Source organism: Melospiza melodia, chromosome 6, assembly GCF_035770615.1.
Source record: "Melospiza melodia melodia isolate bMelMel2 chromosome 6, bMelMel2.pri, whole genome shotgun sequence".
In the NCBI taxonomy this organism is placed as follows: Eukaryota; Metazoa; Chordata; class Aves; order Passeriformes; family Passerellidae; genus Melospiza; species Melospiza melodia.
In genome coordinates, this window is record NC_086199.1 from 58721290 (window position 1) to 58735588 (window position 14299).

At 46.9% G+C, this 14299-nt stretch overlaps 1 protein-coding gene across 3 annotated transcripts; it reads left to right on the plus strand.

The window, feature by feature from the left end:
- The first annotated feature begins 8646 nt into the window (after window positions 1-8646).
- Window positions 8647-14068, plus strand: CALCB (calcitonin related polypeptide beta). Of its 3 annotated transcripts, none has more exons than XM_063159462.1 (5): window positions 8647-8700; window positions 9620-9715; window positions 10012-10143; window positions 13087-13269; window positions 13591-14068. In XM_063159462.1, the coding sequence occupies exons 2-4, from the start codon at window positions 9630-9632 to the stop codon at window positions 13247-13249; spliced, it is 381 nt and encodes a 126-aa protein (XP_063015532.1). In that variant the 5' UTR covers window positions 8647-8700; window positions 9620-9629; the 3' UTR covers window positions 13250-13269; window positions 13591-14068. The 3 variants fall into 3 exon arrangements, with proteins under 3 accessions (XP_063015532.1, XP_063015533.1, XP_063015531.1); XM_063159463.1 differs by having other exon boundaries at window positions 13090-13269; XM_063159461.1 differs by lacking the exons at window positions 13087-13269; window positions 13591-14068 and adding an exon at window positions 10956-11460.
- Window positions 14069-14299: the final 231 nt, after the last annotated feature.

The following is a 14299-nucleotide window of genomic DNA, read 5'->3' on the forward strand; positions in this document are numbered from 1 at the left end:
CGGCCCCGCTGCCGCCGCCGCCGCTTCCTCCTGTCGGCCCGGTCCCGCCGCCGAGCATTGGCCCGAGGAGGCTCCGCCCGCCGCGTCAGGAGCCCTTTTTTTTTTTTTTTTTTTTTTTTTTTTCCTTTCCCTGAAACAATGCAGAGTTTGATCTGTGCAGCGCCGGCACGCTCCGCACGCCGGGGGAGGCAGCGGCAGCTCTCTGCTCCTTGTCAGGAGATTCTGCTCCTCTCTAGAGTCTCAGACGCGCGGTTCGGAGATGTGTTTCCCCGGGCCGGTGGAGCCCGCAGGGATTCCTCCCCCCTGGCAGATGCCCCGTGCGGGTCCGTGGCGGCTCCGGGTGCGATGCCCGCGATCCCCGCGCTGGCCCGGCTCCCTGCCCTGCCCTCGCATGTGTGACTGTCCCCGGCCCGTGTGACCCGGCAGCACGGAGATCACACATTTAATGTGCAAAGATTGTTGTTATTTAGTGGGATGCTGGCTCAGAACGAGGGCTTGAGCTGCAGAACAGGCCAGGGTCGGTAAGGCAGAGGTCACAGAGTAGTGTCGCTGTGCCATGGGGCATTCTTGGCAAGACACCTCATAAACAAACCCAGATTTATTTCTATTCACGCTAGTTTTGTTATTGCGTTACTACTATTTTACAAGCAATTTTAGGAATAACAGAAGCATTCCTGGCCCGTTACAATTTCTGTGCCACGTGTTTCTAACTCGAGATCTCTTTCTTGTTGAATTCATTTTAAAAATCTATATGCAGCTATTAAGAACATTGATAAGATCTAAACAGATGAGGAATTTGGGCTGATGGAGCTCATTAATAACCTGTGTCAATGCCACCATCCTTTATCCAAATCTTACCAAGTTTGTCAGAATACAGAAGAAATAATAATAAATAAGCGGCTTCAGCTCTGCTGGAGGTTTATTTTTTTTCACTCCTCTTCCAAGTTATTTCTTCATCCTTTATTTCAGTGTGATACTGCCTGCTGTCTTAATTATTTGGGTTGTATCTGCAGAAAACACCAGTATTTTCAATGTGAGTGCCTAAGGAATTCTCACCAAAGATTCAGGACCTCAGCTTGGCTCCAGTCAGAGGAATGAAGAGAAAATTGCCAAGGGCTAAAGTAAGATGTGCACATGCTTAAGTGTCTGAGAGAACGTAGGAAGAGGTACTATTGCTTTGATTTATTTTTGCAGCTCATCTTCAATGCTCTGTTATTTAAACGTTGAATACCCAAAGTTTTGGATGGTCACGATTTCCACTGCATCTGTGTAAGAAAAGAAAAGCAATTAACAGTTTGGGCAGCAAGCATTTTGAAGTGGGGAAAAGGGAAAAAATTGTGTAGGATGGACTCAAAAGAGGTGAAAAAAGATATAGAAGAAAAATCCAAATATTTGACTAAAAAGGAAGGAATAGATTTGTAGTGTGGGGAAAGACAACAATATTTGACAATTATCTTCAAGCAGAGGAGAGAACAGTCAAAACTGACCTTACCAGGGTGTTTGAGCCGTGGGGATGGAAAACAGAGTGATGTTCACCACTGTAACAGAGGAAGGGAAACTGAAGAGCCTGATTGCAGAAAAATAAAATCCATTTTGGTCAAGCCAAATGCTTGAAGATAGTGAGCCAACCAAGATTAAAGGTCCGAGAACCTCTAAAATATGTGTGATTAAATGGAGGCAAAAAGCAGCAGCAGCATGGACAAAGATGACTGAAACTTGTCAAAAGTAAGTGATAAATAAACCCTTGTAGACAGATGAAATCACTTAAGGATGCAGGTTTAGAGATGCAAGACTCCAATTGCTGTCCAAGCACAGGATTCCTTGCCAGTTTCTGATTGATCTTTTTATTTTTTAATTTTTTTTTCATTCATTCATTCCTTCAGAAGTGTGTGGGCAGCTTATGCTGAATTGCTTCTTTGGGAACATTTTACTCATCTTAATCATGGATGATCAAATGAGAAAACTTATAGGATGAATAAAGGTTTTTTTATTTCAATTATAAAAATGATGGCTGAGTAAAGAAACCCATTAAAGCACGTATCTTTATTAAATTCTAAAACATTCTAGTCATCAAGTTTTACAATTACTTAGCACTGGAAATTCTGTAAGCAGAAGTTGGAGTAACAGGAAATGATTGTGTTCCTGTCTTCTCAGGAAAATCAGAAAGCAATTATTTGGCTTTGTATTCTTTGACTACACATACTTATATATAGCTTTGACTTTTGAAGAAATATGCTGCCAGGTGTGGCTGTTCTCTGAGTGGCAATGTTAAGATCTTGATGATAACTCTGGGAAGAAAATTAAGTTTTTTCCAAGTTCCATTAAAAATCTCACAATCTTATACTTAGCTGCAACTTTGAAACAGGCTCTGGTTTTCTTATTCTTCAGAGTTGACATTGTAGCTGGAAAAAAAAATCTTGATCAGGTTAAAGTGTTTTCCATTCCTATAGTAATGTCTCTTGTTCAGTGAAATCATGACGTGATTTATAAAGTGCAGGAAAACAACTTCTTTACAGACAGATGTGTAAAGATTTTGCTCCCTGCCTTTGGTGGTGGACTGGGGAAAAGAGAGAGATCTTTACAGATGTATGTGAAACAGGCATGCTTGGCATGAAATAAATTCATTTCACAAGCCCACTGACAAGTTTCGGCTAATGGGCAGATGTTATCTGTTACACTCACAGAGTTCTTTTTGGCCTGTGTCATCATAGAGAATGATCAACTTCCATGTCACAACTCTCTCCTGAGCCAAGCCTGTAATGATGCTGGTCAATTCTATGCATAAATTTGGAAATTTCATCTTTTTAATTGATGGTCTCGTATGACTGTGGGTTCTGAGAAACTCTGCTGAAAGTAGATTACCAAATATTATGTTGTAATAGCCTTGCCTAAATAAATGTTATTTACCAGCACTGAAAGGAGAGAGATCTTTTTCAGCCCCAAATTTCACTGGAGGCAGAGGCTCAATCTGTGCTGCAGGACCTAAAATGTCAGCACAACTGCACAGCTCTGGGAGGGACTGAGGAAAACTCACCCGACCTCAGTACTGGCGAGACAGAGGATGAAACGATGACAGGGGGAGTTCCACTCTTCCAACACCCTGTAAACAACGAGCAAGGATTAACTAGAGGGCTTGAGAAACAGTTTCTCATGTTATTTTCGCTGACGCGCTCTGACAATATATAAGATAGTATCACAGCACTTGTGCAAGCCGTGAAATCAAAGTTTTATAACTGTTGTTTAACACGATTAGTTTCCTGTTCTGAGGTTGTTTTTTTCAACTCTCATTTTACCTGCAGCGTGCAAAAAAAATGGAGTGCAAGAGGGTGCTGATTTTGAAACATCTTCAGGGTGAGGTTTTCCTCCGTAGTGCTGCCCTGGTGATGCTGCAAGTCTGACCCTGCCTCTGCTGAGTGCGAGGGGCTCTCCTTGTCAGCCTGCTGCAGGTTTGCCTTGGGACAGAAGTGGGATTGTGCCAGCTGTCAGAGGGAGGGAATGTATTCCCAGGTGGAAGGAGAGGGCTGGAGTAACTGCTGGGGCAGGACAGAAAGTGACAAAGCCATGGCAAACGTCCCTGTGCTCTTCTGCCCCTGCTGCCTGGGATTATTCCTGAATAAACCAGGATTATTCCAAACTGGATTTTGAATATATCCAGGAAGATTGCCACAGAACCTACAGAATCTTTTAGGGTGTTTGTGCCATAAGAAGATTTCAAGGAGATTAAAACAATGCAACCCTGATCTTCTGTTTAAAATGTCTTTCATAAATCAGTCTTGGAGCTTTTCTAAGGCATTTTGGAGGAAAATTTGCTTCCAGAGTGATTAATGTATTTTTCACTAATTAGCTCAACAGCAGTTCCAGTTTCTCAAAAGCAGGCGCTGAAGCAGCCTAATTCCAGATTTAATGTCCATTAAAAAGGAAATGTTTAGTGTTGGGATTTATATCAGTGTTCTGGTTCTCAGGAAAATACTGCATTTTTATAAAAAGAAGCAATTGTTTTTGGGCCAAATTCAAACCAAGCCACAAGATAGATTGGTACAATATTATTTATGTGGATAAACTTGATCTGAGCTTATGCTAAATCTGAATATGGTTTTTCAGAGACTATGGGAGCAGGATTTAGGAAATAATTTGACCAATTAGGGATGTAAGTTCTGCAAAACCAAATGCCTACAAAAGTTACAGTGTTGGTTTCAGAGTTTAAGTCATTCTCCAGCTTTTCAAATTGATGTGTCACATAAATTGGAGGAGAAAGATACGAAGAGAACAAATGTAATGGATTACATTCCTTTCCCAGAGCACCTCACCTATATATGTCACTCCTGACAGATGTTGGAGTAACATGCCATGAAATCCTCCACTGAAAGAGGTTTCAGTGCCATAACTGAAATGCAACTTATTCTTGCCTGTCATTAATCTCTCAGTTGTAGAAAGCTTTTCTCAAGTGTGGCGTCTCCTTTGTTGCCCTTCAAGACTATATGTATATAATATGGCAGGTTGTTATTGTTTCAGGACAGGTATTTATATTTTTGTTATCACCTTTCTCCATAGTCTTTCCTCCTGTTACATTTCCTTGGTCTTTGAGCTCGTTTCCCTAAACCCTTGTATGGGATCTCTGATAACCCCTACTGGGATTTTTCTGGACTTTCTCCAACTTGTCCAAGTCTTTTTGGTCTAGACCTTATCAGCAAAAAGTAGAGTGTAAGGATTACCTCCCAGGCCTGGCCCACAGCTTGCTTTTACAGCAGCACAACTCTGGCTTAGCTTATTTCATTTTCTGCAAATTGGTTACAATGAAATGTTAGAAAGTTAGCTTGCTCACCTTGCCCCACATGGCTTGTAGAGCCTTCCCAAGGAGCAGTGTTTGCTGGCTGTTCATGGGACAGGATCCTGGATCAGAAAGGCCAGGCATCCAACAAAAACCCAGAGAAGTGATTCCCCAGGTTCTCCTTGTAAGGAGAGAGCATGTGATTTTTACAGCTGGCTTTATCATTGTCCTTACCTGAAAAATCTTGATTTGTTGTTAAAAACTTAGAGAGAGCAGAGATCTGAATCACACTCACATCCCTCGTGGAGATTTGTGGATCATGGCATCATCACTTCTCCCCTTTCATTTTTATAGGGTCCACTTTTCTCTGATATTAACCAATGGTGGGCATGAAGATTTTACCTGTGCAGCTCACAGTCTTATCTTTCTTGAAGAATTACATTTTAGTATTGAACAAAAGTTGCACCATAATATATAAATGTGGTATTTTTGTTTACCAGCATGCCATCTGCTACCATTTCAGAACTTCACTACAGTGTCTGTGGCTTCTCAATATAATGGTGATATTTACAGTAGAAAAAATGGTCACTCTTTTAAATGTATTGGTTAAATGACATAAAAGAGTATAATACTGTAAGAAGTTGCATTTAGTGTAGAGAAAGTCACTATAAAATAGCCCAGATTTTTATTATTATCTACAAATTAAAACAAATTTATTTGAAAATGAAATTCCTTTTACTTGGAGCTGGGGGTTGCATTAGAGAATCTGATTTCTTTAAATAAATAAATAAATAAATAAATAAATAAATAAATAAATAAATCCGTTGCTCTGTGGCTTTTTATTTAATCTGCTTTCAATCTATACCCAGCACTGAAAAAGGCAGGACAAGTCCCTTGGAACAGGTTGTTTCAGTAAATGTCTCACTTTCTCAGTGCAGTGCTGCAAAGTACTCCTCTCTGCTAGATTTTCCATGAACGTTTAACCTCTAGTTTTTGGATTTATCAAGGAGCAGAAGAAGGTGATCCTGTGAAAATCCTGCCTCTTTTTTACAGCTTCAAAAATAGCCAAACTAACTGGTCAGCTGCCCTTATTCCCCATCTCATGCACGAGAGAAATTCGCAAAAAGGGAAAATATGTTTGTGGAGAGCAGATGACATAGAGCCAAGGGGGAGCGGGGAATGGGACCGGCGTTCCAGCTGGGAGTCCCTCCATTAGCGCTGGCAAGGAGCGGCCGGAGCGCCTGCCAACACCCGAGCGCTACATCGTCCATCCCTGCGCGCACAGGAGCGCCTCCATTGGCATCCCTACCTGTTGGTTTAAATTTACACTCCTTCCTGTGAGAGCCGAAAGTAGAAATGTTGGCACCCGCAATCCTGTAATCGCCGGCTCCAGCCCCGGACCGAGCCACCCCGGCAGCGGGAGGAGGAGAAGGGCTCGAACTGGCTGCGCTCAGCCACGAGGCAGAATTCAGCTTTTGCCTCCCAGGAGGAGGAAACTGAAATATGCTTTTACAACAGAACCGTCTGGAATTTTATTGTTTTAGCTTTAATCCCGGGAATATTCCATGTGGGCAAGGAGTAAATAATTGCCCAAAGGAAATGGGAACAATTAACTGTTAGCATAGGAAGAGAAAAGGAAGAGAGGAGATAGAGAGAAATATCAGGCTGGCAGACAAGTCATTTAAATTCCTACACTTTATTTCCGTTGATGTAGCTTTATAAATCATATTCAAACAGCAAAACTAAAGCCGAGCCATTCCTTTAGGTGCTGCCTAATATTTGTAAACACATCCTCAGAAAAACTACCTTAAAACCAGAAAAGGAGTCGCGAAAACGGAAGAGATTTTAAATCAAATACTTAGACTCCTTCTCCCGGGGGATTCCCGTGGTGAGCATATGTGAGAAGGAGCTGCTGTTTAAAACGAACTTTCAAATTTGGCAGAGTGGGGGGCAAGGAGAAATCCTTCTAGGGAGCATCCCCTCTGCCACCGCCTCGAGGGATGCTGCTCATGAAGGGCTACAAAGACGTGTTGGGGAGAAGGGGGAATGAACCCAAAAAAACCCCAAAAAACCCAAAAGTGGTTTGGGTTGTCACTTGGAAAAAAGCGGAACCCAGACCCCCAAAACCGAGAGGCTTTTGTAATTGCGGTTCTGCCAAACGAGGGTGGCGAAGCGGCGCCGGGACGGGAGGGGGCCGGGGCGCCCCGAGAGGCGCTGGCGGTGGGCACGGCTGTCCCTGCCCGACGGCAGCCGCTCGCCAGGGATGCTGCGTGCTCCTGGGTCTTTTCTAAACTTCCCAGTTAAATCTCATCAACAGAACATCGCCCGCCCCAGATTTACCCATCCCCCGCTGAACACACGGCTCCTGCCGCCGCCAGTGACCCGGTCATCGGCGGCTGCAAAAACATAAACGAGGAGCCGCCGGGATGTTCCCAGGAGCGCTCCCATCCATCGGAAGGAGCAGGGAAAGGCGCCATCCATGCAGCGCGCCGCTCACCTGCGCAGTCAGTGCGCGCAGTGTGCGCGGGGCTCTGCTGGCGCGGTGTCACCGCCGGGACGGCGACAGCGACACGGGCGTCTCCTGCCACTCAGTGTCCGCAGCGCCGGGGGCTGAGGAGCGCTGCCGGGGAGCGAGGGCAGGAGCGGGGTGGCACCGGGGGTGCCGGGGACGGTCGGGGACCCTGCCTGTCCCTGCCCGCCGGGCAGCCCGTGAGCGAACGCGCAGCGCCTTGGGGCGGGCGGGACCGGCGCTCCCGGTGCCTCGGGGCGCGGGGGGAGCGCTCTGTGCGCCCAGGCGCTGCAGAACATCCCTGCCGGGCCGCTTCTGCCCCTGCCCGCGCCCGCTCCGGGGGCTGTGCCCCCCCCGTGTCGAGTGTCCCCCCCGTGTCGAGTGTCCCCCCCGTGTCGAGTGTCCCCCCCATGTCGAGTGTCCCCGCCGCCGCGCCTGGGCAAACACCGCCCGGCAAACATCCTGAGCGGGCAGGTGCTGCCGTGACAGAGGCTGCTCGGCGGGTGAGGCATGGGCGGCGCGCAGCTGCCCGGTAATCCCCGCCGGGCAGCGCGGGGCCAGCCCCCCTTCCCGGGAGCATCTTCCGTGCGCGGAACGGCGCTGCACCTGCACCTGCACCTGCACCTGCACCTGCACCTGCCCTGGAGTTGTGATGGAGATGCTGGTGGTGCTGATAGTTTCCTCTTGGACGAAACTCGGTCCCGGCCCGGGGGGGCGGTGCGGGCGCCCGGTAGGGCAGAGCACGGAGCCGCTCGCTGCCACCACGGGGATGCTCGCAGGTCTCCCTTGTCCCCGGCCCCGGTGAGGAGCGGCGGGTGCCGCCGCCAGCGCTCCCTCCTCTGCCGAGGAGCTGCCCCGGTGTGCTCCCCTCGGACAGCGACCGGCGCTGCCGCCCGCCGTGCCCCTGCCCCGTTGCACACCCCGCCGGGGCGGGATGCTCTCGGTGCGCCGGGAGAGCGCCGGGAGCGGCGGCGGCGGCCGGGGGAGGGCGGGAATTCCCGGGGAGAGAGGGAGGGAGGGAGGGAGCGGCCCCGCTCTGCAATGCGGTCCCGCTGCTGCAGAGGTCGCCACGCGTGAGCGGTGCAGCGGGGGCGCGCCGGGAGCGGCCCCCAACCCCCCCCCCGCCCCGCCCCGCCCCGCCCCGCCCCGCGCAGCGCCCCGGCCGCGCCGCGCCCGCCGCGATTTTTGTGAATGGGACCCGCGCGGAGCGGGCCATGACGTCACCGCCCGGCCCGATTGGCGCCCAATGGAGGAGCGGGCCCCGTCGGGCGGCCGGCGCGGTGATTGGCTGGCGGGCGCGCGCGGGCGCCCACGCAGGCGGCGGCGGCGGCAGGTATAAAGGGGCGGCGGGCGGTGCGGGACCCGCGCATCGGCGGCGACACCGGCACCGGCAGCGCGTCCCTCCTGCTCCGCGCCCAACCCGGTAAGCGCCGCGCTGTGCTGTCCCCGCCGCGGCTCGGGGCTGTGGGACCGCCGCTCGCGGCTCGTGTGCGCGGGGCAGCGGAGCCCAGGCTGGGGGGACAGACCTTCCCCGCTCGGCCGCTCCCTCGGCGTGGCGTGTCCGTGTCCGGCCAGGACAAAGTGCTGCGGCAAAGGTCACGGCCGGGGCGCCCCGGGGAGCCGCGGGGATGAGAGGCGTCCTTTGGAAGTGGGGTCATGGTTCCCGTCGAGTAATGGGAGCTGGCAAAAATGAAGACGATGTGGTGGTTGTGATGCGCTCCTTGGAGTGCAAGATACTGATGTTGTGAGAGAGGTGTATCTCAAATCTTCAGTAATAGATATTTTTACAGCTTTTGTGCTTATGACTGATTTTTAACTTACCTGTTCTCTGGTTTCAGAGTAGAAGTGTTTATTGAAATTAAACTACTTAATTCTTAGTGTAATCTGAACTGGGGTGTTAGTGTGCTGGCTGGCAAGAAGCAGGCAGCTTCAGGTAAAGTGCTAACAAGGGCACTTGGTTCTCAAAAATGTTAAACACTTACGGTTTTTCCTTGTGATTTGTATCTGTCCGTGTCGGGCACACTGTCTGTGACATTGTGTGCACTAGTCAGAGGAACGTATTTTCTGCCAGTTTTAGGAAAACTGCTCTAAGTTGAATGCAAATAACTGCAGGTCTGAAAAGCCACATTTTTCTGCCTTGTAATAGAGCTAAGCTATAATAAAATTATGAGAAAACTAAAGCACAGTAGCAATAATCACAACAAACAAAAAGCTGAATCCAAAATATAAAGCGGTTCATATTTGTGCTACTTGTGGCTGGGAAGCAATGACCTCTTTAGTGGAACTTGCAGGATTGAGAGGGTTGGAAAACAGCCATTGCCTGATGTACCTCTTTGTTGTAGAGAGGAAATCATGGTTATGCTGAAGATTTCATCTTTCCTTGCTGTTTATGCCTTGGTTGTGTGCCAGATGGACAGCTTCCAGGCAGCCCCAGTCAGGTAAGAAGCCGGTCCTGTTGCTGAGTGCTCTGTCTGAATGGGATGAAAATGCTTAATATTCCTGAGAGCTCCAGGAGGGAAACAGACCACGGTGAAGGAGAAAGGAGGCTGCTTTTTGTGCTGGGGCATTTTGATTCCGTCTTTAAACCTCCTGAGCTGCGCGTGAGCAGAGCGCGTCGGGGCTCGCACATTCACTGAAAGGCACAAAGGCACTGTCAATGACACACAGGCTGCCAAACCCCTCTCCCTGCAGCAGCCTGGGCTTTACTCACCCTGTTTCCCTTGCCTCTGCCCAGACCTGGCCTGGAGTCCCTCACGGAGCGGGTGGCTCTCAGTGATTACGAAGCCCGGCGGTTGTTAAACGCGCTGGTGAAAGAGTTCATACAGATGACAGCAGAGGAGCTGGAGCAAGCCTCCGAGGGGAACAGGTAAGGACTGCAGCCCTGGGCAGCAGAACAGCAATGTGGGGGTGTTGTATGTCTGGTATTTAGCAAAAGCCATTTGGGCAGACCGTCTGCAGGTCAAGATCTTTTTTGTTTTCTTGGGGTTGTGGCTAACTGGTAAAGGATGATACTGCAGAGACATCTTAGTGTTGGTGTCAGGAGAATGGCTTTCACCTAGTTAACCTGCCTCTGTCTGTCTCTTACTTCTGGAAGTGGAGGGCGATTTGAGCTTGAATGAGTAGGTTGTGTTAAAATATGGCAGCAAAAGGTATGTCTTCCCAGTGGGAGCGTTAGGGCATCCCTCAGTCACTCTTGGATTCTCTGTCGTGCAAGTGCATGCTGTTGTAAGGCATGGAAAGTCCCTGGCAGGAGGGATGTGTTCCTCCTGATGCACGCAGCAGCAGCGCCACTCTCCCTGGGACCAAAGGCATGCAGGAGCACTTGCATTATCCTAACAGGATTTGCATTGCAATGCATGGGGATGGATGAGACACTGAACAGCATGCGGGATGTGGGGGAAGTTCAGCTTCCTGACCTCTGACTGTACGAGCATCCAAAAGGCTAATGGACTTGCTTGTCAACAAAATTGGATTCATTAACAAATGGTGTTTTCCTTCTGACCGCTTTTGTATGGACTTGCCTTGCATGGAATGTGATGTGGAGGGTTTGGATTTGTTTTGAGTGAATGTTTAAGTTTCCTAGCTGTAGATCTTTAACGCGGAGAAGAAATGCATGGATGTGCATGCTTGAGGTTACTCTTCCTTCGGGCATGTTTTTATTTTCTTTCCCCCCTGCAGCCTGGATAAGCCCATTTCCAAACGCTGTGCCAGTCTGAGTACTTGTGTGCTGGGCAAGCTGTCTCAAGAGTTGCACAAATTGCAAACTTACCCTCGCACTGACGTCGGGGCTGGAACTCCTGGCAAGAAGCGGAATGTGCTGAGTGACCTGGAACACGAACGCTATGCAAACTATGGGGAGCCCCTGGGAAACAACTAGACATGCTTATTCCTCCCCCTTTCCCTTTTTTAACCTGGTGCATGTGGATATAACTCTGATTGCTAACTTTGCTGTGTTCTTTTGATTCTGTTTTCGACAGAGAATGTTTGAGATGGACCTAATGTTAGGAAGACCAAGAATATAACATGCATATCAAACTAGGGGAAAAAAATAAATAAAAATGATCAGCACTGCCTTGACATTCCAAATGATTTTCTTAGACATTGATTAAAAAGAAAATTCTAAAAAAGGTTCTTCATTTCTGGCTGCTAAATGTTCAAGTAGATCTTTCTTTTGTGCTTACCCATGCACTTGTTCAATAAACCTATTTTTCTATAAGGGTTAGATCTGCTTGGTCTAACATTTTGTTTTAGAATGTTAGATTTCTAGATGAGGTTAGAAAAATTTTGCAGCTTGTCTTAATGTTCAAGAGAGGCAATGCTAGTAACTTCTAGAAAAGTTCAAAGACAGCTTAGAAGTCAAAGTTCCACATATATATAAAGTTCCATATACGTATAAATTGATATGTAGTGCTATAATCAGGTATGCATGCAATCCTGTTGGTAGGAACCCTGAGAAGCAAAGAAATCAGGAAGGCTCATACTTATTCATTCTAACAAACTAGAAATGTAATCCTGTTTAAAACTGGGTGCTGAACATGTCCAGGTAAGAATTTTGTGGTCTTTTTCTTTTCTTATTTTACAATAGGTCTTTGTGCTATATTTAAAATATATGTACCTTTAAAATATTTGTGTTGATTTACAATTCACCTACCTTAAGTTGCCTTGCATTAAGAGCCAAACCCAGATTTCTTTACAGTTCTGTTGCAGCACTGCACCTATCTTGTAATTAGAGGCCTCTTTCAAAAAATTGGCATTGATTGTAAAAACAACTCTTCATTGTTAAAATTAATAAATTGCCTTGTGATGCTTAGCTGAGGAAAAATCCCTCCTACTGCAAGAAAAACTCCTTGCTTTAGTAGAAAATTCTGCAAGCAAGGATTGTGTGAATGCATGTATGCCTTGAATATGCATTATCTTGCACAATATCAAAAAGATTTCTTTACAGTTCTGTTGCAGCACTGCACCTATCTTGTAATTAGAGGCCTCTTTCAAAAAATTGGCATTGATTGTAAAAACAACTCTTCATTGTTAAAATTAATAAATTGCCTTGTGATGCTTAGCTGAGGAAAAATCCCTCCTAATGCAAGAAAAACTCCTTGCTTTAGTAGAAAATTCTGCAAGCAAGGATTGTGTGAATGCATGTATGCCTTGAATATGCATTATCTTGCACAATATCTAGCACAACTGTTAGCTGTAGGCTGAATTGTGGGCAGAGAACTAATGCTGTCACAGCCTGAACTGCCCCATGGAGTTCTGTAGTAGACCAAGGTCCAACTGGAGGAAGGAGAGGTTCTCCCATTCCCACTGAGCACCTGGAAGCAGTGTCTTTGTGTGGGTCAGCTCTGAAGGCAGCTGGTCAGAGCCACTGACAGGGATCCTGCAGTGGTCAGTGGTGCTGCAATTCCATGTTTTCTGTTAGGGAGCACAGGTGTGGGAGTGAGAAGTGAGAATGTCTTTCAGGAACTTCCAGCAAAATACAAATGAGCTTTTGGAGGAAGAGGGGATTGTTTAAATTCTCCAGGTCTGAACCTCCTCAGCTCCTTTCCATGGCCTTAATCCCTGGCTGGAGGCAGGCAGCAGCCCATGTGTGGCTGAAAATTTGGCTTTTTTATAAAGTAAGCCTGACATTGAGAAAACCATGAAGAGGCTTCTTTTAGCAGTGATAAGCCATGCACAGAAGGTGCAAATGCCTGCTGCACTGCCAGCCTGCTTTGAATCCTGCAGCAGAGCCCTTGCTGGCCACAGCAATGTCTGACTGCCTGCAGGGCCCGTGCTGCAGGAGCTGACTCTTCCCTTTCCTCCTGAAAAGCAGTGTGACAGCACAGAAGAGGGCCTGCAACACAGCCACCTGCGTGACCCACCGCCTGGCAGACTTCCTGAGCAGGTCAGGGGCCGTGGGCAAGAACAACTTCGTGCCAACCAACGTGGGCTCCAAGGCCTTCGGCCGGCGGAGGAGAAGCGTCCAGATGTGAGGAGCTGAATGGTGAACACGGTAAATGCACAGCCCCAAACACAGCCTGGGGCAGCACCAGAGTTTGGGTTCTGTGGGGGGAATGCCAGACCTGCAGTGGTCACCTCTGAGAAGACAGGGGGAGTTAGAGTGTAAAAAAAAAAAAAAAAAAAAAAAAAAAAAAAAAAAGATGCTACAAATAGAACAAAAATGTGTGTACAAGAGCTTTTAGAGGTGTTCTGCTGTGTTATCACCTTCACAGTGCATTAACTAAATACAACAATTTGGTTGGAATTGTTTGCTTGTTTTATCGCCACCATTTCATTATCAATGTATCAGTAACTCTGGTTTTCTTTCTTACAGGTTGCAATGAAACTGAAAACTCAACTTTAATTTCTAATGGAAGCAACTCTTCTTCATAAACCAAGACCACCAAAAAGATTAATTTTTCATCCTACTATTGAAAATGTTTTATTTAATACAAACGAAAACACTTCTGTTATGTATAGTAAAAGAGAATCTAGTTATTAAAGTTAAATTATTGTATATTCTTTTTATATGCAACTCTATTTCAAATAAAATGTGACGGCATCTATTATTTATTTATCTTCCAGCTTATGTGATCCATGCTACTTATCCTGGCCCTACTGCCAAATCTCGGGGATTATACTAAACTGCTGCCTGGCAAGGCATATGTGTATTATACAGTGTGCTGTGCCTTGATGTAAAACACTTAACTATCCTGATTGTACAGTATGTTTAAAAAAAAAAAAGAGAAATCACTTCAGTATTGTATTATTTGTGAATTTACGCAAAATTAAAAAAAGTATTTTAGATACACTTGGATTGAGAAACTGATTTTTCATTTGGATATGCTTCTGGAGACATGTGGCACCAAGCCAACACCGTTGCAGATCAGCTAGTCCATTGATCTGCTCCAGCCTTATTAACTATAAATACTAGGGTTTGAGTCAAAAGTTCAGAGCAGGAAGAATAGCTGCTTTTTATATATATATTAAAAAAAACCCCAAATGAACCAAAAGGCACCATTTAGTGAGACTTGTGCTAGAAA

Excerpts from the sequence above, each read along its gene's own strand:
- CALCB (XM_063159461.1), top strand. The coding sequence starts at position 9,630 with ATGGTTATGCTGAAGATTTCATCTTTCCTTGCTGTTTATGCCTTGGTT. Across the intron at positions 9,716-10,011 it reads TTCCAGGCAGCCCCAGTCAG|ACCTGGCCTGGAGTCCCTCA; the intron begins GTAAGAAGCCGG and ends GCCTCTGCCCAG. Across the intron at positions 10,144-10,955 it reads CAAGCCTCCGAGGGGAACAG|CCTGGATAAGCCCATTTCCA; the intron begins GTAAGGACTGCA and ends TCCCCCCTGCAG.